The sequence below is a fragment of the Cinclus cinclus genome, chromosome 18, assembly GCF_963662255.1.
Source record: "Cinclus cinclus chromosome 18, bCinCin1.1, whole genome shotgun sequence".
In the NCBI taxonomy this organism is placed as follows: Eukaryota; Metazoa; Chordata; class Aves; order Passeriformes; family Cinclidae; genus Cinclus; species Cinclus cinclus.
Genome location: NC_085063.1, coordinates 8,350,304 through 8,374,727, shown reverse-complemented (window position 1 = coordinate 8,374,727; position 24,424 = coordinate 8,350,304). Strand labels below are relative to the sequence as shown.

General features: G+C 56.7%; 2 protein-coding genes across 3 annotated transcripts; one reads left to right on the top strand and one right to left on the bottom strand.

Annotated features, from left to right (window-relative positions):
• Positions 1 to 1,127: 1,127 nt before the first annotated feature.
• On the top strand, positions 1,128 to 4,899 carry LOC134051430 (lipopolysaccharide-binding protein-like). The gene is made up of 15 exons (XM_062505168.1): positions 1,128 to 1,287; positions 1,523 to 1,637; positions 1,724 to 1,852; positions 1,935 to 2,090; positions 2,216 to 2,279; positions 2,392 to 2,452; positions 2,621 to 2,712; positions 2,797 to 3,030; positions 3,129 to 3,188; positions 3,615 to 3,782; positions 3,928 to 3,995; positions 4,263 to 4,305; positions 4,501 to 4,564; positions 4,647 to 4,723; positions 4,802 to 4,899. Exons 1-15 carry the CDS (start codon positions 1,128 to 1,130, stop codon positions 4,841 to 4,843), a joined length of 1,533 nt encoding a protein of 510 aa, XP_062361152.1. The 3' UTR covers positions 4,844 to 4,899.
• A 1,001-nt stretch (positions 4,900 to 5,900) lies between these two features.
• Positions 5,901 to 24,128, bottom strand: BCL2L1 (BCL2 like 1). 2 transcript variants are annotated; one of them, XM_062505185.1, is made up of 3 exons: positions 23,676 to 24,128; positions 22,777 to 23,436; positions 5,901 to 7,672 (listed from the first exon to the last, which is right to left on the bottom strand). In XM_062505185.1, the coding sequence occupies exons 2-3, from the start codon at positions 23,323 to 23,325 to the stop codon at positions 7,535 to 7,537; spliced, it is 687 nt and encodes a 228-aa protein (XP_062361169.1). In that variant the 5' UTR covers positions 23,326 to 23,436; positions 23,676 to 24,128; the 3' UTR covers positions 5,901 to 7,534. The 2 variants fall into 2 exon arrangements, with proteins under 2 accessions (XP_062361169.1, XP_062361170.1); XM_062505186.1 differs by having other exon boundaries at positions 22,777 to 23,431.
• Positions 24,129 to 24,424: the final 296 nt, after the last annotated feature.

The following is a 24,424-nucleotide window of genomic DNA, read 5'->3' as shown; positions in this document are numbered from 1 at the left end:
TGGTCCCTGCTGCTCACTGCCACGTTCAGCCCCAGGGACACAGAGGACACGGACCCATGGCAGGACCTGTGGTGTGGGGTACTGCATCCACCTGTCAGGGTGAGTGCTGGTGCAGGGCAGAGGCACCCTGGGATAGAGGGGCTGTGGTGGGCATTGGGCTGGGGGTCAGGGTCAATGCTGGCCTCTGGATCACTGCTGGGGGCTCTGGCCACCACTGCAGCCATGGTTAGTGGCACATGGCATCCTGGGCCAGTGGGCAGCTGTTTTCAAGGCCTCCATAAGGTACATTATGGTGAGGTTGCCTGTGGGCTCTATGTGCCCCTGTGGTGCTGAAATGGGGCCCTGGCCCTTCTAGGGGTACCCCTGGGTCTGCCAGGCTGGATCCAGGAGGGCAGCTGGACCCCTGTCATCCGTAGCCCATGGCACTGGAGGGGCTCACCCTGGCTAGGGGACAGTCCCAGTGGCAGTGCAGGTGGCTCCTTCCCCACAGCTGGGGATTTTCGGAATGAATTGCACAGTTCTGCTCTCACTCTGACGGTCCCAGCCTTTCCATCACTTCCTTGGGGGCTGCCTCGACACCCTGATCCTCACTGAAATTTAGGTAATCCTACACAGAGTTCCCAGAGCCCTTCCCAAAGTGGGAACAGCTGCTGCTCGCTGGTGCAAATGTACTGATCCCTGTTTGCCCCGGTGCAGGCCCCCTGCCCCAGGACCAGCTTGTTTTGTCCCCCACTCCTCCATTGCACTCAGGCAGAGCACAGCTGAAGCTCTTTGTGACCTTGGCCTAGCCGGGTCTCTCTGTGTCCCCACATGCTGGTCTTGTGCCCCTGTGGGGACCCCCAGCTGGTGTCCCTGGCTTGTGTGTATCCCCAGGGCGGGGGGCTGGCAGGAGGTGGTGTGGGACCCTGCATTCCCCCGCTCCCACGATGGGGGCGAGCACAGAACAATGGGGGATCCGGCTTCCCCTTTGAGTCATGAGTTGGGCAAGGCTGGGCTTTCAGTGGCCAGAACACTGTGGTGTCCCCATGTGTGCTGATGTCACCCAGGGCTCCCTGTCCCCGATATAAGTCCTGGCTGTGCTGGTGCACAGGGAGGGGGTCTCTCCTGCAGCTGTGTGTCCTCCAGACATGTCCTCTGCTCCAGCCTCCAGGTCCCAGGACCAGCCTCGAGGGACTCTATGGCTCTGCCTCTTGCTCCTGCTGCCTATCTATGTCTCTGCCACTGTCAGCAGCCCCAGCACCAATCCTGGCATCAAGGCCTGGCTAACGCAGAGGACACTGGAGTTCGGTGAGTCTGTGCTCCTGAGTAGGCAGGGGTGGGGGGGGGGACCAGTGGGGGATGATGCCCAGACTGCTAAGGATAGAGAATGAGGGGAACCAGTGGGCATCCCCAGGAATGGTGCCAAGTCTGCCAGGAATGGGGGATGGAAAGACCATCCTGGACCTGGTTGCTCACTCTCCTGACACCTCAAGTACCCCCAGCCCCTTCCTTAGTGTCACCCCAAATTCCCACCTTGTCCCAGGCCGGCGCTTTGGGCTGGAGCTGCTCCAGTCGATGCTGCAGAAGGAGCATGAGCTGAACCTGACAGGTTCTTACAACACCCCGCTCCTGGGAACTCTCACCTACACTGTGCCACGGTAAGAGCCACCTGTGGGGTCCCTGTCCCTGTCTCCATCCCCATCCATTGCCACAGCTGCAAGCACAACTTGCCTGTGTTGTGCAGGATTCGCATCCACGAGCTGCAGATGAACGAATCCACATTGGACTTTGCCGAGGACGTGGGGGTGAAGCTGATGGTGCAGCACGCCCGAATCCAGCTCAGCGTGGACTGGGCAGCCCAGCTGGGTGCCATGTAAGTCCTCATGGGCACAGGGACAGGACTCGGGGTGGCTCAATATCACCGTTGTCCTTGTGCTCACCCACTCTGTCCCCAGCCAGGACAGTGGCTCTGTGGAGCTCCGCATGCAGGACCTGGCCATGGCAGCAGTGTTGGGGGTGAGTGAGGATGGCAGTGGCCACCCCACGGTTTGGAGCGCTGGCTGTGACACCCACGGTGCTGACCTGCACATGGAGTTTCACCGTGGATACAGGTGATGCCAAGCCCCCTGCTCTGTCCTGTCCCTGGCACCCTGCTGGTGCCCCAGCCATAGTGGTGGGCTGGGGGAGGCTGGGTGGGTGCCATGAGGTGATCTGAGCACCCCACTCTGCCCTACAGCTGGATCTACAATCTGCTGGCACCTCTGCTCCAGAGAACCCTGAGGCAGCAGCTGAACAAGGAGGTGGGTGCTCGGCCCCTGTGCTCTGGGGTGTTGGTGTCTCTGTCCCTCCAGCCCAGTGAGAGGCTTGAAGACCCTCATCCCTGGGCTCACTGACACCCTGCTCTGCTTCCAGCTCTGCCTCATGCTCCACAGGGGCATTGACAGGCTGGACACTGTCCTGAAGCACATGAAAGGTAGGTGAGGGGACTCCAGGACTGGGACAGGGTCCTGGGGGGCTGTGGACAGGACTGGTGCCCAGCAGGGTCTGCAGGACCCCACTGTGGGGCCAGATCCTGGCAGAGCCAGGCTGTGGGAGGGGGCTGGTGGTCTGACTCCTCCTGACCACCCCCATGTCCCTGCAGTGTCCACCCAGCTGGACACCTTTGCTGCCATCGACCACTCCCTGCTGGGACCGCCAGCCTTCACAGAGGAGTACGGGGACATTGCCCTCAAGGTAATGTCATCCTAGGCATCCCTGGGGCAGGTTTGGGAACTGGGGTCTTGTCTGATCCTCATATCCATCCGTGTGTCTGTGCAGGGAGAGATCTTCAGGGTGGGCACATACCAGCAGAGACCCTCAGCACTGCCTGTAGGGCTACCTGTGGCATTACCCATGGCACTGCCTGTGGCTTTGCCCACACCCCTGCCCATGACAGTGCCCGTGGCACATGAGCCCATGCTGCTGCTGGCTGTCACCGAGTTCGTAGCCAACTCAGCTGCCTTCACCTACTTCACGGCTGGGGCCCTGCGCAGGAACATCTCTAGCAACATGGTAGGGGTGGCTGGACAGCAGAGCTGTCCCCACTGGGATGCCACTAGGGTGTCCCCATGACTGTCCCTACTCAGCCCTAATCCCTCCCTGCCTTCCAGCTCCCTCGGCAGTTCCCTCTCCAGCTGAGGACCAAGAGTATGGAGGTCTTCTCCCCTCAGGTGGGTGGAATGGGATACAAGGAGAAGGGGACACAGGTAGGACGTGGAGTGGGACAGGATGCAAATGGGATGAGACATGGGACACAAGATGGGATTGCAGGAGGAGCAGAAGATGTAATGGGATGCTGGAGGGTGGGACATAGGAAATGATGCAGGATGGACAGATCAGAGGATGGGGCATAGGAAGGATGGGATGCAGGAGGGAAAGGTTGCAGGTGGGATGGGACATGGGATGACACACAGGTCAAATGGGATGTACAAGAGACAGGGAATGGGGTGCAGTGGAAATGGGATGTGTTTCAGGCAGTATGGGATGTGGACAGAATGGGATATCACAGGACAAGGACATGGGCAGGGCAGTGATGGGCACATGGGACCTGATGGGGGCATGGTCAGCATGTGCCACCCCTGCCCTGTCCCTCCCAGCTGCAGGAACGCTATCCAGACCAGCCCATGGAGCTGCACCTCTGGGCCCATCGGCAGCCCCTGCTCTCCTTCCATCCTGATGCCTTGCATGGGAGCCTCTTCAGCTCTGCGGAGGCCTTCGTGGTGCTGCCCAATGCCACCCGTGTCCCCGCCTTTCTGCTGGACATCGTGAGTAGCTGCTGCTGCCATGGCTCAGGGACCTCCAAAGGATTTGTCTGGGGCTGGCGTGTCTGTGCTCCTGGCTAGGGCCGTGCTGGGTGATGCTGGGTTGCAGGCACTGCCCTGGTCTCTCCAACATCTCTTCTTGCTGCAGGATGCCAACGTGACTGGGAAGCCAACAATCACCAGGAACAGAGTCGGGGGCACTGTGAGACTGACAGGGTTAGTGCCCAACCCTGAGCTGGGTCTGAGCTCTCCTAGGACATACCTCGAGAGCTCCCTCATTCCCCACCTCTGTCCATTTGCCTTCCTGAGTCCTGTATTGCCTGCTCAGACCCCACCCTGCCCCCAGTTCATATCTGTGCTAGCTGCTCTGGCAGTAGGTCCTCAGCTGAGTCCTAGTGCCACCATGGAGCTCAGCCTGTCCCTACCTGGGACGGGACAGTTCCCATCCCTGTGCCTGGCTCTGACCCTGATCTTGTCCTCCAGGCTCCGTGTAACACAAGTGGCATCTAACGTGGGCCCAGTGGAGGTGAGTGGCTGTGCCAGGAAAGCCAAGGGGCTTTCCCCCTTGATTCCCCATTACCTCGGGAGCAGCAGGGTCTAGGGGGAACCTGGGGTGCTGTGGACCCCATGCATGGCAAGTCTATCAGGGGTCTGAGCCCTGCCTGCAGCATGGACCCCTCTGCCTGCGCTGTGCTGAGCTCAGGGCCTGCTTGTCCCACAGGTGAAGCGTCTGGAGACCCTGCTGAAGTTTGGGCTGTGGCTTTTTGGGGTTCCCCAGGCAAACAGTAAGTGCTGTCCCGTCCTGTTCCCATCCTCCCACAGCTGCCCCAGGGCCATCTCTCCTGCTATGACTTTGTCTCCCCACAGAGTGGCTCCGGGCTGGCATCCCTCTGCCCCTCCCACACGGCCTCAGCCTGATCAGACCCCGGCTGTCGCTGCAGCGGGTGAGTGCCACCACTGTCCCCTTACCCCATGGTCCCCCAAGTCCCCCATATCCCTCCTCTCACCCTGACTCCCTACAGGGCTTCATGCTCATCGCCGCGGACCTGCAGTATGAGCCATGAGACCACCTGCCTCGTGGGAACTCGCCAGCCCCCCGCTAGTCGTGTCCCCATCACCATCCCGTTGCCGTCGTGCCCCCGTGGCTGGCAAAGCGCCTAACCGCGGTACCCACAGCCCCCACCGTGGGCAGGGATTAAAGCGGGAGCGTAGCTCAGCCCTGTGTGCTCTGGGGTGTCTCGGGGAGCCCCCTCAGCTCCTATCCCAGGCAGGTCCCTTTCCCGACTCTCTCATGGGGCATCGCCACATCCTCTGCTGCGAGGGGCTCTGGCCGTGCCGTGGTGGGGTCCGTCCCCTGTGGGGGGCTCCGGGCGGCTGGGGAGGGAGCTATCGGGGTCTGGGCTTTTCCCCAGTCCTGACGGCTGTGTTGATCATGGGGGACCCTGAGCTCCCGCTCCCCGCAGCCGCTGCGGCCGCAGCTCCGCGGCAGCTTCTGCCGCTGCCCACGGGATGGTGCTCGTGTCCACGGGCTCCCACCAGCCCATGGAGCCTGCCGGGGCCCGGCCGCTGCCCCCCCGCTCCGGGGGTCCCCCGGAAAGGACAGGGGAGGGGGGTCTGGGGAAGACTGAGCTGGGCGAGTCCAGCCGTGAGAGGGATGTGGGGTGGTTCGGTGTTCCCCCATGCGTGACATGCTAAAAACGCCCGAGTGTTTGTGTGGTCCAAACCGTGCTGGAACGAGCCCTGCACAAAGGGAAGGTGCTCTTTTGAGGGGCAGCCAGGAAATGGGGGGATCCCAGTGAGGCTGTGAGTCCCCTGCCCTCCTCCTCTCAACGTGACTATGGGTGCTGTGCTGTGAGCCCCCAAAACCAGCATCCCCAGCCCAGCCCATCACCCCTTAGTGCCACCCTCACCCTACCACCATCCCTCTGGACTACAGCAAACTGCCCTTGGAGCATCCCAACCCTTCTCTGGGCAGGGAGAGGACCTCACCCCCATCCATCCATCCATCCATCCATCCATCCATCCATCCATCCATCCATCCATCCATGCCACTGAAGCCACTTTGGGCCCAAAGTTGCTCAAATTCCCAACGATTGCAAAGACCACAGCACCACCAGCAGCTCGAATGACAAATTTATTTGTGGATTCACCTCCACCTGCAAACCGAAGCGTTCAATGGGCTAATGCTAATCCTCGTGCTCCCCATGTGGGATCTGAGTGGGTCTGACATGAGGAGCACAAGTCCGTGCTCAGTGGCCAAGTGAGCCCCCCTGGAACCTCCGGTTCTCCCCCCACCTCCATCCCAGCATGGCCTTTGCAGGGAGCACGGTCCCACACATAAATACGGACAGACAAGATAACAAAAATAGCATTAATAGTATTCACAAATGAATTAAAAACTACTTGTATATGTACAGCAGAGCACGGGTGGTATATACACGGACAAGCTGTGAACAGCTGTGTCTGCCCGTGGTGGGCTCCGAAGGATGAGGGAGTTTATTCTGGAAGCTAATTTCAGCTCAAAGGCCAGAGGTTCCCTGCTCCAGCAGCAGAAGGAGCAGCATGGGGATGAGGGGGAAGGAAGCCAGACACCTCAGTCACTGCATGCAGCCATCACAGCCATGCATGGGGCCAGGGATCTGCCTGCACTATGGGACTGAGAATATGTGGGATAGCAGTGGAGAGGCCAATAGCTCCTATTGTCCCCAAAGAGGCTCCCCAGAGGTGGAGATGGCTCTCAGCCAGTGGCAGTCCTCACTCCCATCTCCCCTGGGCTTGCTTCCTCACTTGTCCCATGAATCAGCTGTTCCCTGGGCTTTGCCACCCCTGTGAAGGTGCTTCCCCTGACCCTTCCAAGACCCAGCTATGGATTCCTGAACACCACAGCCCCAGCTCTCTTCAAAGCCTCTTGTGCCAGAGACGAGCACTCTCCCCCTCTCTTGCCTCCTTCCTTTGCCAGCCCAGAGGAGCAGGCTGGGAAGGGAGGAGCAGGCTGGGAAGGGATGAGCAGTGTCCCACAGCCATCTACATTTGGAGTGAGGAGGAAGAAGAGGACAACGAACCCTTCAAACCATGCACAGCCCTGGGCCTGGCACACCATCCTCATGTGGGACAGGCTGCAGCTCCCAGGAACTGATTATGTGGGGAGAAAGGAATTTACATGGGGCTGACCAAGGGCAGAGCTCCTCACTCCTGGCCTCTGCCTCTTCCTCCTGCTCCCCTTGCCACAGGGATGAGCTCACACTTGGGAAGCAAGGACAGGATAGGGATGCTGCAGGGAAGCTCCATCCCACTGGGCAGCCCACCTCTTCCTGGTGCCTGAGCGTGCCAGAGATGGGGGCACGGAGCCTGACCCTTGCTCTGGCTGGGGAACTTTATATTAGTGACACATCTACACACACGCACGCACTCACACATGCAAAAATAAGTCTGTTTATTCTCTTCCAAATTATTTGGAGAACCCTGCAGGGCTGGGACACCTTCTAGCCCGTGCCCCCCCCAGCTGCCTGGATCTCCCCAGCGCTGGGAGCTGAAGTGCTGCATTGGTCTCAGCGCCTCTAAAACATAACGGAACAGTAAATAAGACAGGCTACAATAAAGGAGCTGGCGGCACGAGGGAGAAAACTCCATGGAGCAGGGTGCTCGGCCGGGATGGAGGGGCTGTCCCCTGTGCCGGTGATGTGCTCAGGAGCGGAGTGTAGTGGATGTGGTGGTGAAGGCGCAGCCGTGCTGGCTGCGGGGGGCTCGGTGGCAGCTCACTTGCGGCTCAGCAGCGATCCCAGCAGAAGCACTCCAGCCACCGTCGCCCCGGTCAGGAGCCATTTGTTGAAGGTCTCCTGGCCTTTTCTCATCTCGGCAGCAGCATCGTTCCCATAGAGGTCCACAAAGCTCTCCTGTGGAAAGAGGAGAGCGGTGTGAGCGGAGCACAGAGGGAAGGACTGGCAGGAAAGCTGCAGTGGGGACCGGGCAGATGACAGATGCCTTGTGCTTCCTGCCTCTGAGTCATACACACAGGGCAAGGGGAGAAGCACAGTCATGAGAGAAGAGGATGCCAGAAAGGATTTCTGAGGAGAACACCATGCAGGCAGGGCAGGGGATGCATGATGTGTTCTTGGCTCTCTATAATTAGCATCCAAATGTGATAGAAATCATTGCAGTGGGACCTCGCTGGGCTCCATTCCCTGGCCGAGGCCTATGGAAGCAGCAGCAGGGCTGGTGCCCACGGCTGCGGAAGCCCACAATGTACATCCCCCCAGTGATTTTGTGTCCACAGTGGAGCCTCCCACCTCCCACTCCCACATCCTGGCCCTTGCAGGTTACTCCACAACACGAGCTGGATTTCATGAATCCCTGCGGCGAAGGCAGACATTGGGTTGCCAAGCTACTGCCTTCCCACGGCTTCAGGAGAGCAGGCCAAGCACGAGGCTTGGCCAGGAATGCAGTCACTCCGGCCCAGCTCGTCCAAGCTGGCTGCCTCCAGCCCTTCATCTCCAGCAGGAGCTGGGAAGACCTCAGCCCATCGTAAGGAGAGCTGTTGGGGTCCCAGAGCCACACACGGCAGGGCAGGAGGGGTCCCTGGGCTGGCAGCAGGGAAACATGTGGCCCAGGATCTTTCAGGGTTATCAGGGCTGAGCAGGAGGCTCAGGGCTGGCTGGAGAGGAAGCTGCAAGCTCCAGGCTCAGGGATTGCCAGCAGCTCAGCGTCAGCAGGGGCTTGATGCTGTCGCACCTTGAGACCATCTTCCCAGCAAGATACCCTGTTCCCTGATAAGTGAATGCAGTTCCAGTAACCCGGCTGCTCTGGGAAAGCAGAGATAAGCCCGGCTGACGCTTTCACGCCTCACCACGGCCTCTGCGCAGGCAGGGGGAGCATTCCTGCCTGCCTGGCCTGCCAGCACTGCCTCCCACACCTGCCCACAGCCTTCGGCCACAAGACTATGGGGCCTTGGTGCCCAGATCACAGCTAGCATCCAGGTGCCTCTGTACAATGGAATATGGTGCCAAGTCTCCCAGCTCCCACCAAACAGTGCTAAGATGGTCATAGCTGGTGGGGTATTTCCTCACCTTGCCACATCCCTATGACCAAGCTCACTCACAGTTTTTCAGGGCAGGGTGTGCAGCAGACCTGCATGCTTACTCCCAGGGAGCTGGGCTGTGTCTCTCTCCCTGGCCACAGGGCTCCCCACCACAGGGGATCCAGTCCTTGATAAGCTGTGCACCTCAGCACCTGCCTCTGCCACCAAAGCTCTGCTCCATTTCCCACCAGACACCTTCCCCAGCTGCCTTCCATACCCCGTGACCATGAGGAGGTACTCACAGACCCAAGGGCAGAGTGTTGGGACACAGGGACTTTGCTAACTCACCCTGAGGCATGTCACTGCTGCTACCTCATTTAAGAGTTCTCTTCAGGGATATGACAGTCATCCCCATGACTCCAACCACCTACACAGAGTGGCAGAAGGCAGCTCACTTCTCACCATGCCTGCCAGCTGGCATGGGATCTGTGGAGGTGTTGCACTGGCCCTGCAGGATTGGGCAGGACGGAGCTCACAGGCAGGTGCTGTCCAGGGAGAAAGGTGAGGGCTGCTGCCTGCTGCCAGTCCACTCATCCAGAGAACAGCAAGTGATGTGCTGCAGGAGAGGGATAGGAGCAGAGCCCAAACCCAAGAAGGAGATTATTTTAAATTCTGGCACAGGAAATCCCTCTGCTGATAGGTGGTGATGAGCATGAAGTTGTGACAGGGCATGGCAGTGGCAGCAAACTGAGAGCAGGCTGGCAGGGATAGAGGGCACAGGGAACTGGGGCAGAAGGCACCTGTTCAAAAAACACCACCCCTACAACATGTGTCTGGGGAGATTTACACTGGATGTTAGAAAACGGATCTTCACCAGGAGGCTGGTTGAACATTGGAACTGGCTCCCCAGGGCAATGGTCATGGCACCAAGCCTGCACCAGAGTTCAAGGAGGGTTCAGACCACGCTCTCAGGAACATGGTGGGATTGCTGGGCTGTCCTGTGCAGGGCCAGGAGCTGGACTTGATGATTCTTGTGGGTCTCTTCCAACTCCGCATATGTTTTGATCTTTCAGTGCCAGGGCCCTCGCTCCAGGGATGGCCCTTCCCTAGAACACACGTCAGCTACTTGCTCAGAGCACCTGAGGCTGCAGAATGCTCAACTAGAGGAAGGCGGCTGCATCCTTGTGATGTATTCCCCAGAAAATCTGCTTTCCTCAGGGATTCAGTAGGACCTGCCCCACTGAGAGTTCAACACATCTCCACAGGCTCCTCCTGACCCACAGCAGGGACATCCCCACTGTGCCCAGGAAGGCTGCAGTGGTGGACAGGGCCACGCATCTACCCTACCTCTCCGTGGGGCAGGCGCCAGGAGAGGCCCCCCCCAGCAGGGCAGGGAGCCAAGGAGGGCTGGCAGCTGGTTCTCCATGCTGCTTTTTCCATGGCATGTGCTGCTGAGCTTGGGGAAAGGCAGTTCCAAGAAGCCCTTGCTTCCAAGAAAAGGAAGTGTTTGCTGAAGGAGAGATAAATGGCACACAGTGAATACAGAGCTATCGGGTGCTACAGGCGGAGAGGAGCACAGCCAGAGCCCAGCACAGGCAGGGAGGGGATTGAGCCCCTCTCCTTCCCCTGGGAAGGGAGCAGCAGCTGCTGGAGCCACAGCTGGGGGCTGTAGGAGACCCGAGGAGAGCGCCTTGCCCTTCCGTGGGGAAACCACCCTAGAAGCTGGGATAGCTCAGCCTTCGCACAACTTTGATCCCAATGTATCCCCTGGGAACCAGATCCCAGACCAGAGGGAGTGGGAAAACAGGCAGGAGTGTGCTCCCTGCCCATGCTGTGGGCGGGTTGAAGGTTAGGGAAAGGCAGCTTGCTCTGTTCCCACACCATCCCAGGGCTCGGACGCTCTGCACCTGAAGCCCAGCACTCCCAAGACTGATCCTGACCTCTTGGGCCTGGTGTTTGGATCTCAGGCTTGCCCAGACACGTCCAGATATTCCTGGCCTCCCCCAGTCACCTTTATCTGAGAGGAAATACTTGGAATTCCTGAGCTGATCACAAGGACTGTGGTAGCAACAGCACGTCAGTGGGTCAGTGGTCAGTGTTTCAATGCGTGGGCCTCTTCCACTGGAGAGTACAGGCTGTTCCACCAGAACGCCGTCACATCCCTTTCCCCACCCCGGGTGACTGACACATCTGAGAGGAGGATGCTCCGGAGCAGGCAATGAGGAAGCAGATATCTTACTCCTGTGCAAGAGGCAATCCCCTGTCTTTGCCTCTCCTCCCCAGAGCTGGGGAAGGAATTAATATTTTCTTGTTGGAGTCTAAAATGCCAGTTACTGGAGGAGTTGGGGCAGGGGGTGTTTCCTTCCTGCTGCACATGCTGCCTGCAGGAGGCAGAGAACCTGGGAAGTCAGGCTCCACCACCCCCCCACAGCTGGGGCAGGGAGGTTTTGCAGTGCCAGAAGTTCTCTGGACACTCACAGAACCCCAAACTGCAATGCAGCACCCATCTTCCCCAGTGGGGGATGCAGTAACCATTTAAACACTGTCCAGTGCCCACACACAATCCTGCGGCAAGAAGGCAAGAGGAGCAGGTCTGACCTGAAGTACTCTGTCTCATGTGGGAGAGCAGACTAAAGAAGCATGACTTCTGGCTGACACACTACTCACATCCTGGCCCGGGAAGGGGAACTCCTAAAATTTGAGGCTCTCATTTGCTTGGTTGGTTTCATTCACCAGTGCTGCCCACACAGGAGGGAGAACAGTTGCTGGATCCCATTCAGGGTGAGCAGAGCAGGTTCCTCTTTCAAGATAAGCCCCAGCACTTGGGGAAAGAGGATTTGGTGACACTGAGCCATGAAGGCAGGTGAAGGAAGCAGATGTGGGCAATAAACTCCCATCTGGCCTCTGGTGAGGCAGGAGAGCAGAGGGGAGGGCTCTGGCATTTTGGGGCTCAAAACTTGCCCTGCATAAGTGGGTAAGGGGTGCGGAGGTCACTGAGACACCAGGACAAAGCTCTGAAAACCAGCAGAGAAGAGCCAGGCTCTACTGGGAGTATTCAAGGGAACTTGGTCGAAATTCGACATGGAGACTTGAACTCCAGTAGGAGCTTATCCATGGCTCCAATACCCAGCCAGCCCAGTGAGACAGATACCCCTAGCATCCTCCTCAGCATTCACAACAGCCTTTTCAACCCAAGGATCTTGATGTGTTTTATCAAAAATGAGCTGGTTCCCCAGAACCTCCCGTGGGATAAGTCAGCATTGCTCCCAGATGGATCAACAGTGCTATGGGGAGGTTAAATGCCTTTCCCAGAGAGCTGTGTACAAGCCAGCAGCATGAGCCACAGCATCTGACTCCCAACCCAGGCATTCTCATCACGAGGCAATGTTTCCCTTGAAAACAAGGCTGTTTCTGTTTTACCTTCACCATAAGTACAGCTGTGTTCCTGCTCAGAGGTCTAACAGCAACCGCCGGCCGGGAGCAGAGTCATCTGGATGACCAGACATTTGTTAATGAGATGCTGGGAACAGTTTTGTGCTGAGCAGCAAGACAAGGAATGAAAAAGAAAGGCAGCAGCTCAGCACAGACCACAACAAAGCCCTGCATCGACAGCAACCTGCTCCCGAGCCCCTCTGGGCTGCCAGCTCACCACATGGGGCTGGCATATGTGAAACTGGAGGTAAAGCACAAGGGAGAAAAGGCAGTTGAGAGCTTTAAGAATAAAAGAAAACATAAGTATTCCCAAAGGCTGCCACTGGGATCCCGTAAACACAGCTCTGTGGGTCCCTTTGTGATATGAATGGAAGAGACATACTAGAGGTTCTGCCTTTGCCCTGCTCACCCTGAAGCTGTATCCACACACAGCCCCCACCACTCCCAGCTCTGAAAGGAGGGCAGCAGGGACAGAGGGTGACTGCAGAGGTCGCAGGGCTGCCTGCAGTGTTGGGCAGTGGAAGTCAAGGTGAGCACCTGACTCAGGAGCACGACAAGGGAACCTGCCATCCAAGGCTTTTCTGACCCTCCCCATAGAAACACAGATCCTAGAATGGTTAGAGGGGATCTTAAAGACCATCTAGTTCCAATCCCCCTTCCATGGGTAGAGAAGATCTGCAGCTTCACCCCACTGGTCCCCACCAGCAACCCCAGGCAGGCTCAGAATGGGGTGGGGAAAGGGCTCTGGGACACACAGAGAGGAAGGGGCTCTGGTGACAGCAGCTGCAGGTGCAAATACTCCAGAGACTCAGCTCTAACTGTTATGCAAATGGTGACCTCCAGGGAAGCAGCTGCTGATCTCCATGACAATGGCAGGGAATGCCACCCACCCACCGCCTCTCCTGCCTTTCCTGCCCTTGGAGCTGGTGCTGGGGTGTTGTGGACCCTGGGGTGCTGTCCCTGCCCAAATCCCAGGGCATTCATTGAAACTCGAGACTGGGAAGGAGGCAGCCGTAAATGTAAATTCCGAAGAGTTAATTAAATAAGAACATCCCCTCTTCCTTCTCTTCTCACTCGGGCTTTGCAGTGGGGCTGCAGCTTGGGGGGAACTGGCAGGGAGGCTGTCCCTCGGGCCAAAGCCCAGCAGATCTGCGGATCTCCGGCCTAGCCCAGGCCAGAGCCAGCTCTTTTCTAACCAGAAACAAACCCTCACTAGCACATTCCAGCCCTAATCCTTGCCATGGCAGCTTTCTGTCAAACTGGTTTCATCACCGGCTCCAGGGAACCCGCAATAACCCCACACCATTCAGCACAATTTCAGCGTTTTCCAAATACATGAAAGAGGCTATGGTGACAGCTGTAACCCCCATCCCTGCCCCGGGAGACTGCTGTGCACAGCACGAGATGGAGAGCAGGGAATTGCACTCTCCGTTCCAGAAATCTGCTGAAACATTCATGTGTATTAAAGCCGGAGACGATGTGAATGACTAATCCACTTGCATCCATCTTTCATCAGTGCTCCTCCCAGAGCTAACCAGGCTGAGGGTTCCCAAAGGTGCTGCAGCCCTGGCCAGCACCGGGCCTGCTGGGCAGAGAGGGCAGGCGAGGATGGCAGGAGACACGGCCCTGGTACAAAGGCACAGCGAAGAACACATTGGCTGAGCCGGATCCACTCAAGAGATTAGCACCTGCTGGGAATGGGATTGTTTTCCAAAGGGCATTAAGTGGAATAGTCCAAGGAAAGACGGTCTCTCTGATGCTTCTCCCCACTGGACAGATGGTGTCTGAGCCCTGCAGCAGAGCAGCCTTTGTGCAAGGGGCACGCACGGGGGGGCGGGGGGGGTGGGGCAGGGAAGGCTCTTGCTTTCATGTCCTGGTTATCTGCTGCCCGCGGGGATGGAGAGCAAAGGGCCATGGCCAGCTCGCTGTGCCGGACAGCACCTCAGCAGGGCCACTGGCAGCCAGGGAACAGAGCTCAATTTTCACCTTGTCTTTGCTCTTCCTGGACGTCAGAGCTCCTGTGCAATCGTGCCCTTGTGTAACCGTGGGGAAACCTGTGCCGGGGAGACGTGCCATGCTCACGTGTGCCCGGCTGCCAAGCCACGTTCCCTCTTGCCAGGGGATGAGTGGGTGATGCTGACAGCTCTTTCTGGTCCTCACCTGCACCGTGAGCCTCACCAAACCCACTCCACAGGGAATGCTGGTGTTACCAGGGCTCAAGAGAGCCAGGCTAGCTGCAGGGATGGTCCCCAGAGGAGATGGATCCTGAGGAAAAGCTGCCTCAGCCACTCGTCCAGCATCCTGGAGGAGAGACGGCCAAGCTTTACCACTTCCCACATCAGCCCCAGCACCTCACGAGGCTGCTGTAATTCTTACATGCCACTTGAATGAAAAAGGGGAAAGGGTGGAGGTGCAGGAAGAGGAGGAAGATGTGCTCATTTTGTTTTCACTTCCTGTTAGTTCCATGAAATCTCAAATGATTCAAGCCACAAAGTCCCTTTTAGCAAAATCCTTGCTGACTTGAGGGCAGGAAGCACAGTAGGCAGCTGATGCAGCAAACACGAGAGAGAGCAGTGCAGCATGAGAAGGAGACTTTGTGCTCTGCCCTGGGCTCCTCCATGCATGTTGTTGCATGAAATAATCACTGGCTGGTGCACTGGAAGCTTCTAAATGAGGTCAGTTGCTCTATTAAAAGACATTAGCTCCCCAGCAAGTTTAATACACTGGTGAGCCATACAAGCATAGGATGGAGGCACTTGCAACACTCCATGATGGCTGATTTACAGGTAGCAACACCTCATTTTCTCCATATGTAAGTCATATGTCACCCAGGCACTACTCAGGGCCACACACACACCCAGTGCCCACATCCAGCCCAAGCCCTGAGCCAGCTCACCACGAGTCACACACAGCGAGTAATGCCACGTATTGCCACCAGACGTGCTCCCTGAACAACACTGCTAGTGTCCCCAGTTTTCCTCAGCCTCAGTGGTGGCACAGACCAGACAGAAGGGCAAGTGGGACTGGTACTGTTCAGAGAAGCAATGCAGACAGCTGTCCTGCTCCACCTGATCAAAGCACTAACTGCATTCAGACCAAACCAGCTCCATGCCAGCCTAGACTCCTCTGAGCTTCACAAAGAGCCCTTCATCCTCCAGCAGAGAAGAAAACCCTTCCATGCTCCTTCAGGAAACAGCCAGTTCCAGCAGCTCCTTTTTGAGTCCTACCCAAGACCCAGGTGACTGCACAGCTCTGCCCATAGGCCCCTTGCAGAGTCCCAGCATGAGCAGCTCCAGCTCATGCACCAAGCCCTGCCTGCTGCCAGCTTGTCACATTTTGGAGTATTTGATTTCACTCTTAAGAGCACCTGTCTGGCAGTGGTACAGACAGGGAGAACCTGCCTGCTCTTTGTTCTTGGCCAGGCAAAGCACAGAGTAGGACACCTGCCTCGGTTTCCCTCTGAGCTCAGGTGCAGGGCTGTGAGCAGGGGAACTCCAGGTCCATCCCAGATTGGGAACGGGGGCTGAAAGGCTGAGCTCCACCCTGCTCCCACCGGAGGCTCCTCATCTCCAGGGCTCATCTCCCCAAGCAGGATACCGATGCCAGGAGCTAGCTACTAATTGGATCTACTTAAATCAGCAGCTACGTCTGCAGACACAGCTGAAACACAAGCTTGAGCAGGAAGGAGGATAATGCAATAAATTCAAACAGCTCTCCCCAAGGGAATCGCACAACCCCCTGAAACTTCCCTCTTTGCAGATACAACCCATTACCCTTCCCTGGGCATGCTGTGCCAGTGCAGAGGCAAGCAGCAGTCGAAAAAGTAACCAGCCCAAAGCCCCCTGAAATACCAAGCTCCCCCAGCTTCCTGCTCCCAGCAGCAGAGGGAAGGCAGACCAGTTACAGAACAACATTCAAACAGTCCCTGTGGCCACGAGAGCCTCTCTGGTTAACGCTCTGAATCCCACTCCTCCCTCGCTACCCCGGAGGCAGGCAGCAGCGCTGAGTGCACTGGGTTTCCCATTAAAGAGATCCTGAGAGACAGCACTGGGCTGGTACACGTGAGCACGTGTCCGAGAGAAGACAGGGGCGGCTGGAGAGATGCTGGCTGCACGGAGCTGCAGCGGGCGTTCCCGCCTGCAGGCAGTCCTTCCCAGCACTGCTCAGCCCCTCCGATTCTTTTTTTTTTTTTTTTGCTAACTAAATTAAACATGAAGATAAAATAAGCAAAATACCTAAAAATAAAAAATAAACCGAGCATTTCTACAGCACAACTAGGTCACAGCTCCCCAGCATGCAAGTTGTGGCAGCCACGGCTCAGCCCCTTGAGCCTCCCGGGTTCAAAACTGACATCTCTCTTAAAAGGCTGCTCCCGAAACCCACACCTGCTCTCCGGTAAGCCCAGCTGGAGCCATCTGCTAACGGCTCTGCCTCCCAGCAGCCCTCAGCACCCTCATTCCACTGGGCTGTTCTGCTGTGGCAGAGTAACCCTTCTCTCCCCACCTGACCACGATGGGTGCCAGCCCATGCCCTGAGCCTGCCCCACTGCCCCCCCTCCATGGGTGCACTGTGGGAGAAGCTCTCCCACGCCTCTGGAATGCATGTTCCCTAACTTGAGCTCTTGGCATCTCAAGAATGATTAGGAGCAGGACTTCAAAGAGATCTTGCTAAGAACTCCTCCACACATCCTTCCAGGTGAGGAGCAGGGAGGAGGAAGTTTCCCTGTCCAAGGTCAGGGCAGTAAAGCAAGAAGTGTCCAGGCACTGAGGGACTCCGCTTCCCTTTCGTGCCTCTATTCTGTGCGTTAATCTTTAGTGGCTCAGAACAATAGTGTTTAAGGGCAACATCCCTGCCTTATGGGAGGGTGGAGCAGGAGAGAGGAGGGTGGAGGAGAATGGCTGGTGTCCAGCCATCGCAAGGCAGAGCCACCCACAGTGGATACCTTCGCTCTGAATCAGCAGGTAGGTCAACACCCTGGCTGCTCCGGGGTCCCCAGGGGGGACAGAGCAGCTGCCCCCAGCCGACTTCTGCTCCCATGGCAGAAGCCACCATTAATCCCTCGCCTCTTGGTTCAGCAGGTCTGCAACACTTCTACAATTGATATCCATCCCTTCCCTTCCCCCAGCTCCTCCTGGGAATATTCCGGCTTTACAGCTAGTGGGGAAAGAGCTGCTTGAGAAATACTCCTTCTAATGTCAAGATGGGACTGTGCTTACAGCCGTCAGCTGCTTGGTAAAAAAACAAAAGGAAACCAAACCTTCTCAGCTTCAGCAAAGGTCCCAGTGCACCACACCACCATTCAGCTAGTACCTACTGTGTGCTGCAGGCGCGTTGCTGCTCCCAAGGGGAAACCACGTACACAAACCATACAGGACCTCCAAGGAAATCAGGCACAGCAGCCCAGACACACACAGAAAGCTGCAGCTTCCACTGGGGAAAAGAGAGCTCCTATCCACCCCTTCTGCTGTGCTGGGACACCCCACTGCTGCTGAAGCAGGGAGAGACCCTGGGCAGCGCTCCAGGGACCTGGCTCCAGCGTCAGAGAGGAGCAGGATGAGCAGGCGGAATGACATTACTGAGAGCAGCTGTGAACACAGAGCAGCAAGAAACAGTTTGTTAATTATTTCACAGGTCTTTTTTTAAATGACACTCAGATCTTCGGATTAAAGAGCCTCAGAGTGCTTTACGAATCAGAGTTGCCAGTGGCTCCCAAGGGAGCAAAGGAAACGCTATCCCTTTCGCTCAAAGACCCCGGGGTTAAGTGGGCTGCTCTGAGCCACAGCCAGCCACGGGCAGGAGTTTGGCTTTCCAGGCGCCTGCTGTAATCACAGATCTAAGGAACGTAATCAAACTGCACCACACACCGAGAGGCAGCAAGGCAAACAGGCAGGGCCCCGAAGAAGGAGAATGAGTAAAGGGGGTAAAGAGCAAAGCTCTGAAATCAGCCTCTGCATTGCTCTTGGTCTAGTGGCAGGAATGCTGCTGTGGGCCGGGCAGGAAGCTGCAATGGAAGTCATTCCAATGGCATTTCCTGGAGAGCACTGCAGAAAAGCCTCCCAGGTCGAAGCTGGGTGAGGAGCTGCCAGGGATCTGCACACCGAGCCCAGATCTCCAGCTGACTGAGGATACAGCTACCTGGGCTGGTTGCTCTAGGCAGAATAGCCTGAGGCAGGACACTGCTGTCAGCTCCCACAGCCAGGGAGAAATCCCCAGGACTGTGAAGGGACAAGGGGAACCCCACTGGCAGGTACTTTTTCAACCCATGCAGGTGATGACAATGGGGCTATCGTCTCAGCTGCAAGGGATCAAGGCTGTAAAGTAATTGCCAAGGACAAAGTGCAAACCAATAGTACAGCTGAGCACCACAGACCAGGTTGCTCAAAGCCCCATCCAACATGACTATGAACACTTCCAGGGATGGGGCAGCCACAGCTTCTCTGTGCAAGCTGTGCCAATGTCTCATAAACCTCATAGGGCAGAGAACCTTCCTAATATCCAATCTAACTGCCTTCTGCCAGTGAGGAGGAATTCCCCCTTGTCCTGTCACTCCATGCCCTTGTCCAAAGTCCCCCTCCAACTCTGTTGGAGCCTCTTTAGGGACTGGCAGGGAGCCCTCTCTTCTCCAGGCTGAACAACCCCAATTCTCTCAGCCTGAGATGAAGCCACAGGATCCATCTTCAAGACCACAAAGCATGGCCTAGGCTATGCTCAGTCATTTCCACTGAGTCAGCTCTGCTGCACGTTGACCACCACGTGGAATGGATGGCTGTGATCTCAAACAGGATTAGAAGTGTTGGGGCATCCCCGAAACCCAGCCTGTAACAGTCAGAAGGGCAGAACTCTGGCAAACCACAGTCCCAGGAAATGGTAGTGGCAGGGACAGCTTGTGCAGGATAGCCAGGACACAAGGCATGAGGCCAAAAAGCATTTCCAAAGAGCTGAGAATTAAAGCCTAACTCTCAACCTGAAACCACTGAGGAGCCTGAAGCCAGAGCACAGGAAAAAATCTCAGCTGTGCACTGTCATATGACACAGGCTGAGTCATTTCCTACCATTCAAAAAAAAATTAAAATATAAAAATGAGCTTACTATATTGACATCTTCAAAGGGTTTTTCCCAAAGAGAATTATAAGCTTCTAAGCCACTGCAGGGTGACAGACAACACACATCCCAGCACACCAAGTCCTGTGTGGTTAGGGTCAACTAAGAACCCAGGAAGTACCAAATCATCTCAGGACATAGTTTTTTCTCCATCAGAGATACTGATCAGTATCTAGCTGATATCAGCCTAGTACAGTCTGTTGGGATTCATGTATCCCAGATTGGTTGCTAAAGATGCTATTTGCTTTCAGTTCTAGCCTGACACAGCCCCTTCATGTTGGTCCCACCCCCTCCCCCCCCCATATGTTCTACAAACCTCTTGACTCTACATTCACAGATCTAAGTCCAAGCTCATCCAGAAAACCCTCCTTAAAACTCTCTGTAAATTCAGAGTGGGCTCTGAATGTGGATTTAGCCTTGAAGGAAAAGCTGTCATGCTCTGGAGGGTCACAGCCAGGCAGGAACTACTGCTCACTTTCCTTTCTCAAACAGATTAAGCACGGTCAGTACATCTCTGCCTGCCAGGCTCTCTACCCTTCACCCTGCACTTCCCCCCTCCTTCCTTCCCAATCACCAGATTTCTCCCACCATGACTCCCAGTCCCCACTGGCATCACCATTTCAACTTCACAGCTAGTGGGACCTGGCCCTGGTGAAAGCAACTGCCCCAGGAAAGCCTCCTTTTTGGATGTGATGGGCTTGCCAAGGCAGCAGCTCTCCTCTGGCTGGTTATTAAATGTTCCCCTTGGGTTACTCGTTTGTTTGTTTTCCCAGTGCCAGATTGCAGAGCAGAGGGCAAACCAAGGCAGAGCCAGTAAATGTGACAAAACACTCCTTAGTTAACATTATGGAATAAGATTTACTATTTCCCCTTGCTTCAAAACTTGATTTCTCAAGAGAACTGCTACAACCCAGCACACAGCAGCCTCCAAAGGCACCTGCACCCCATGGCCCTCCTACTATGCTGCCTTTGTTCCACTGGTGGGGAATGAAACAGAGCTTCCTACACAACTGGGCTGTGCAGCACTTGTTATGGAGCCATGCTCCTTCCCTCATTCAGAGGGGCTTTCCAGGAAGAGAATTGCTGCAGTGCTCCAAAAACAAACCACCTGGGCCCTGCTGAGCAGGCCTGCCAGAACTTGCATCTCTCTCACCAGTACCTGCCTGCTACACCTCTCAGGAGCGCTTTGTTTGACTAGGACAAGCTCTAACAGCTCCAATGCACCAAACAGACTCCCTGTGCAAACAGGGTGGCAGGAGAGGGATGGCTCCATCACAGCCAGGGCAGGGTGGCACTCCTCTTGCAGGGAGAGCTGGCAAAAGGCCAGCAGCTTTCTCCCTGCAGCTGCAATCTCAAGAGCAAAGGAAAAACAGAGCATCCCCATCCCATGCATACCCCACACGTGAGGCACTCAGGAGCTCTTATGGCCTCTGTCTCTTAGTGTGGAGTGGCATGGCTGCCTCCAGGAAGGGACATGATGAAAGCTCAGAGCAGAAGAAAGCTACAGCCGAGATGTCAAATGAGCACTCAGGGTTTGCAACAGGCTGGCACCACCAACACTGCCCAGTACTGTTTTGTTGGTGGCTGGTGGTGTACATTCCCTACACTCTGGCCTTTGACACCCTGCATGGCTTCCATTCAGCTCCCAGCATTGCCCAGGCAGTGGCACAGCCTGGGCAGGAAAGTTAAAAGCCCGGTTCAAGGTTAGAACAAGAGAGCAAGGCAATCCCCTGAGTGGGAAACGGCATTTTTCAAAGCGAGAGTTAGTGGGCAGGTCAGATAGAGAGGAGTCCTGACCCTTCTGCAATCTGTTGAACAAATATTTGTTCCAAACAATTAATTTAGAGACAGACACAAAAAAATTGAAGAGTCTGAATCGTGATGGTTGGGGGTGGGGAACAGAGGGAGGAGGTGTTTCATTCCCCACAAGCAGGGACCAGTGATTTTCCACCAGTGATTTAATCTAAATCCCCCAGAGAGTTCATTTACAAAAAATCAGATTGCATTATCGCCTAGGTCTCCAGGATACAGCCCAATCCGTCACTAACAGCAACAGCCACACTAGCTTGGAAACCTCAGTTTGATCACTTAATTCCAAAACTAATCTGTGGCTCTAAAAGCCAAAAGCAAAGGGAGGGGGAAGGAACTCTGCATTTGGCCAGGGTTATCTGCAGGATGAGAGAGCTAATGGGCCACATACAGCCAGATGAAATGGCCAGCAGATCCTGGGTTATTAATCGAAACCAAGCTCCTCTCCTTGCCTGAGCAGCCCCACCCAGGCAGTGCCCCAGGGCGGTCACATTCCTGGAATTCCTTCACCCTTCCTGAATCAGCTCCCTCTCCCTGGGTGCACAAGCTCCCCTTATTCTCCGGGGTCCCCAGTATTGCTGGCCAGGCACAGGGAGCTGGGGAGAGCCTCTTCTCTGTCAGAGGGGTGCAGAGCACTACGTTGGGCTCAAAGGCTCTTGTCCCATTCCCAAAATGCTGGGCTCCTCCGACAGACTGTGAGGTGAAGGGAGCTGAGAGGCCTCAGCTCCCAGCAAGGAGGTAATTCCCCACTGTTCAGATGCCAGTGCCTGACAGCATGAACTCTTTCCAGTGGGAACCGGTAAAGGTTACACCAGCAGGGAATCACTAAGATGCAGAAGCCAAATGAAAACTCAGACATCTGTAGGTCATATACCTCCCATCGGCAGTCCCAGGCTGCACCGCACAGCCGGACCCGGCATTTCAAGAATGCTTCCTGAAGAAATGCTTATTCATGTTAATACCTCACCACTGAGAGCTCCCAGGGTTTGCTGCTGGGGCAGCTGGGAGCACTGCTCCCTGCCAAGGGAAAAGCAGCTGTGGGCTTAGCAGCTCTCCAGCAGAGAGGTTGCTTCCACCTCGGCCCTGGCTCCCACCACATCAGCTCAGACAGTACCAGAAGCTCACCCACCCACTGGGATCTGCTGTGGGATTTCATTTCACCATGAGCAAGGCAAGTGGTGTTTCCAGAATGAAGAAGTAGCTGTTACCTCGGCAAACCACCAGCCAGCCCCTCACAACATTGCCTTGGAGAGAAAAAAGCTCCATTCCCTGCTGTTAATGACACCGAGAACATGCCCCAGAGCCAGGGCTCTGCTTGAAGAACAAGCTTTGATGACATTAGATTTCCAAAGGCTCTTGGAAAAATAGGTCTTTTACATAACATCCAGCAAGAAGGACAAAAAGCAAGGATGGAGAAAGACATATCTGAGGACAAAATGTTTGTGTCAACAGGGTGGGCTGACTCTCGGGACAGAGTTAGGAGCACAGAGGGCAAGACTACACACCCCTTTATCCTCCCTGCAAGGGGCAGGACAAGCTCTAGCACAAACACTGCTGTGCTCCGGTTTGACCGGCCTCACTGGCAGCCTGGAGCAAGGGAGGGCATGGGCAGCCACCCCCACCACAGAGAGGTGCTCTTACCCATCCGCCATGCTCCTGGATCCAGGGATCTAAGTGGTCGGTCAAGTACGTGGTCATCCAAGACACGATGCGTTTCACCAATACCCGCATCTCCTTAACAACGCTCTCCACGCACAAGGCTCCTCCGAAGGAGAAGAAAGCCACGATGCGGCCCCAGTTCACTCCATCGCGGAACAGTTCATTCACTACCTGCTCAAAGCTCTGATACGCTGTGCTGGGAGTGATGTGGAGCTGGGAAGTGAGGTCGCTGAACGCCCGCCGGTACCTCAGCTCAAACTCATCCCCCGCCTCTCTCAGCGCCTGCCTCACATCTTCGGCTGCTCTACGGACTTCGAGGCTGCTCTGCTGCACGGAAGCTCCATTCACTATGTGGCTGGTGGGTGCGTGCCAGGAGGGGCTCCCGTTGAGGACGCCGTCCATCTCGTCCTCCTCCCCTGCAAAGTCAGTCCTGTTCTCATCTTCCTCTTCCAGCTGACTCCAGCTGTATCCTTTCTGTGAGAGCTTGTAGGAAACAAAGTCAATCACTAACTCCCGATTACTGCTGTACATTTTCACACCTGGGACGCCCTCAATGAGTCCATGGTCCGGAGCACAAGCAGATCAGCACTTAGCAGGTCCCGACTCCACTCCTCTTCTTCGCTACTGATGGAAACATCTGACCTTAGCACAGAGGAGGAGAGAGGCAGCGAAACGGTTAATGTCACAGCTCTTAGATGCACCCGCGCCATTACCACCGATAGCTTATCGTTATACTGAGATCACCCAGCAGCTCTATACCCAGGCTCAGGGCCACCAGATTGAAGCCGTACAGAGAAGTGACCTCAACACCCCCTTCCCCAGAAACCAGCTTCGAGCCCTGGGGACTCCCAGGCTCGCTCCGAGCAGACCCCAGCTCTCACCGAGTGCGGGCTGCGCCTGGCAGGCCGGCTGCGGGCCGGGGCGGAGGCGGTTCTCTTTCTGCTGGAGCTTCGGTCGGCCCGGACCGCGACAGCACCGCCTCCCCTCGCCTCGCCCGTTAAAAGGGCACGGCGTCCCCGCCCCCTCCTCCGGCGTTATCCAAAGGGTGACAGCGACGGCACCGGGCGGGCAGCGCTGCCCAAAGATCACGGCAGCCCCTGGGGGTCCCGGTTTGACGGTAACCACAGCCCGCGCTGCCCCGAAGCTCCTCGCTCCCCGCAGGCGGGGAGGATAAACCTATGAAAACCGGCGAGCGCTCGCCACCTGGGGTGCCGCCGCACGGCCCTGCGTCCTTACGGGAGCGATTCCAGTCACGGTTAGCGGAGCGCTGCCGCTGGGGCCGGCACGGTGACACGCCGGGCAGCGGCAGGCGGGAGCGCCGCAGCGGGTAGCCGGTCCTCCCGGCCACCGGACTGCCCCCCACCACCGGACCGCCCCCGGTCCCCGTACGGCCCCACCGGTCGCCGTAGCTGGGGGGCGGGACCGCACACGAGGGCCGACACGACAGCCAATCAGCGGCCAGGAGAGCCCCGGGGGGCGGGGGCCCGGCAGCGCCCTCTCCCTTTGGTTGAGCCGCGCGTCACTCAAGGTTTAACCAGCCCCGCCCCTCACCTCAGCGCCCGATGGAGGGTCCGCGTCCTTCCCGGTTCTGCTGCGCGGGCCCGGCTGGCAGCGACGCCGGAGGCCGCCG

Excerpts from the sequence above, each read along its gene's own strand:
- LOC134051430 (XM_062505168.1), top strand. The coding sequence starts at position 1,128 with ATGTCCTCTGCTCCAGCCTCCAGGTCCCAGGACCAGCCTCGAGGGACT. Across the intron at positions 1,853-1,934 it reads GCAGCCCAGCTGGGTGCCAT|CCAGGACAGTGGCTCTGTGG; the intron begins GTAAGTCCTCAT and ends CTCTGTCCCCAG. Across the intron at positions 2,091-2,215 it reads GAGTTTCACCGTGGATACAG|CTGGATCTACAATCTGCTGG; the intron begins GTGATGCCAAGC and ends TCTGCCCTACAG.
- BCL2L1 (XM_062505185.1), bottom strand. The coding sequence starts at position 23,325 with ATGTACAGCAGTAATCGGGAGTTAGTGATTGACTTTGTTTCCTACAAG. Across the intron at positions 7,673-22,776 it reads TCCAGGAGCATGGCGGATGG|GAGAGCTTTGTGGACCTCTA; the intron begins GTAAGAGCACCT and ends CTCTTTCCACAG.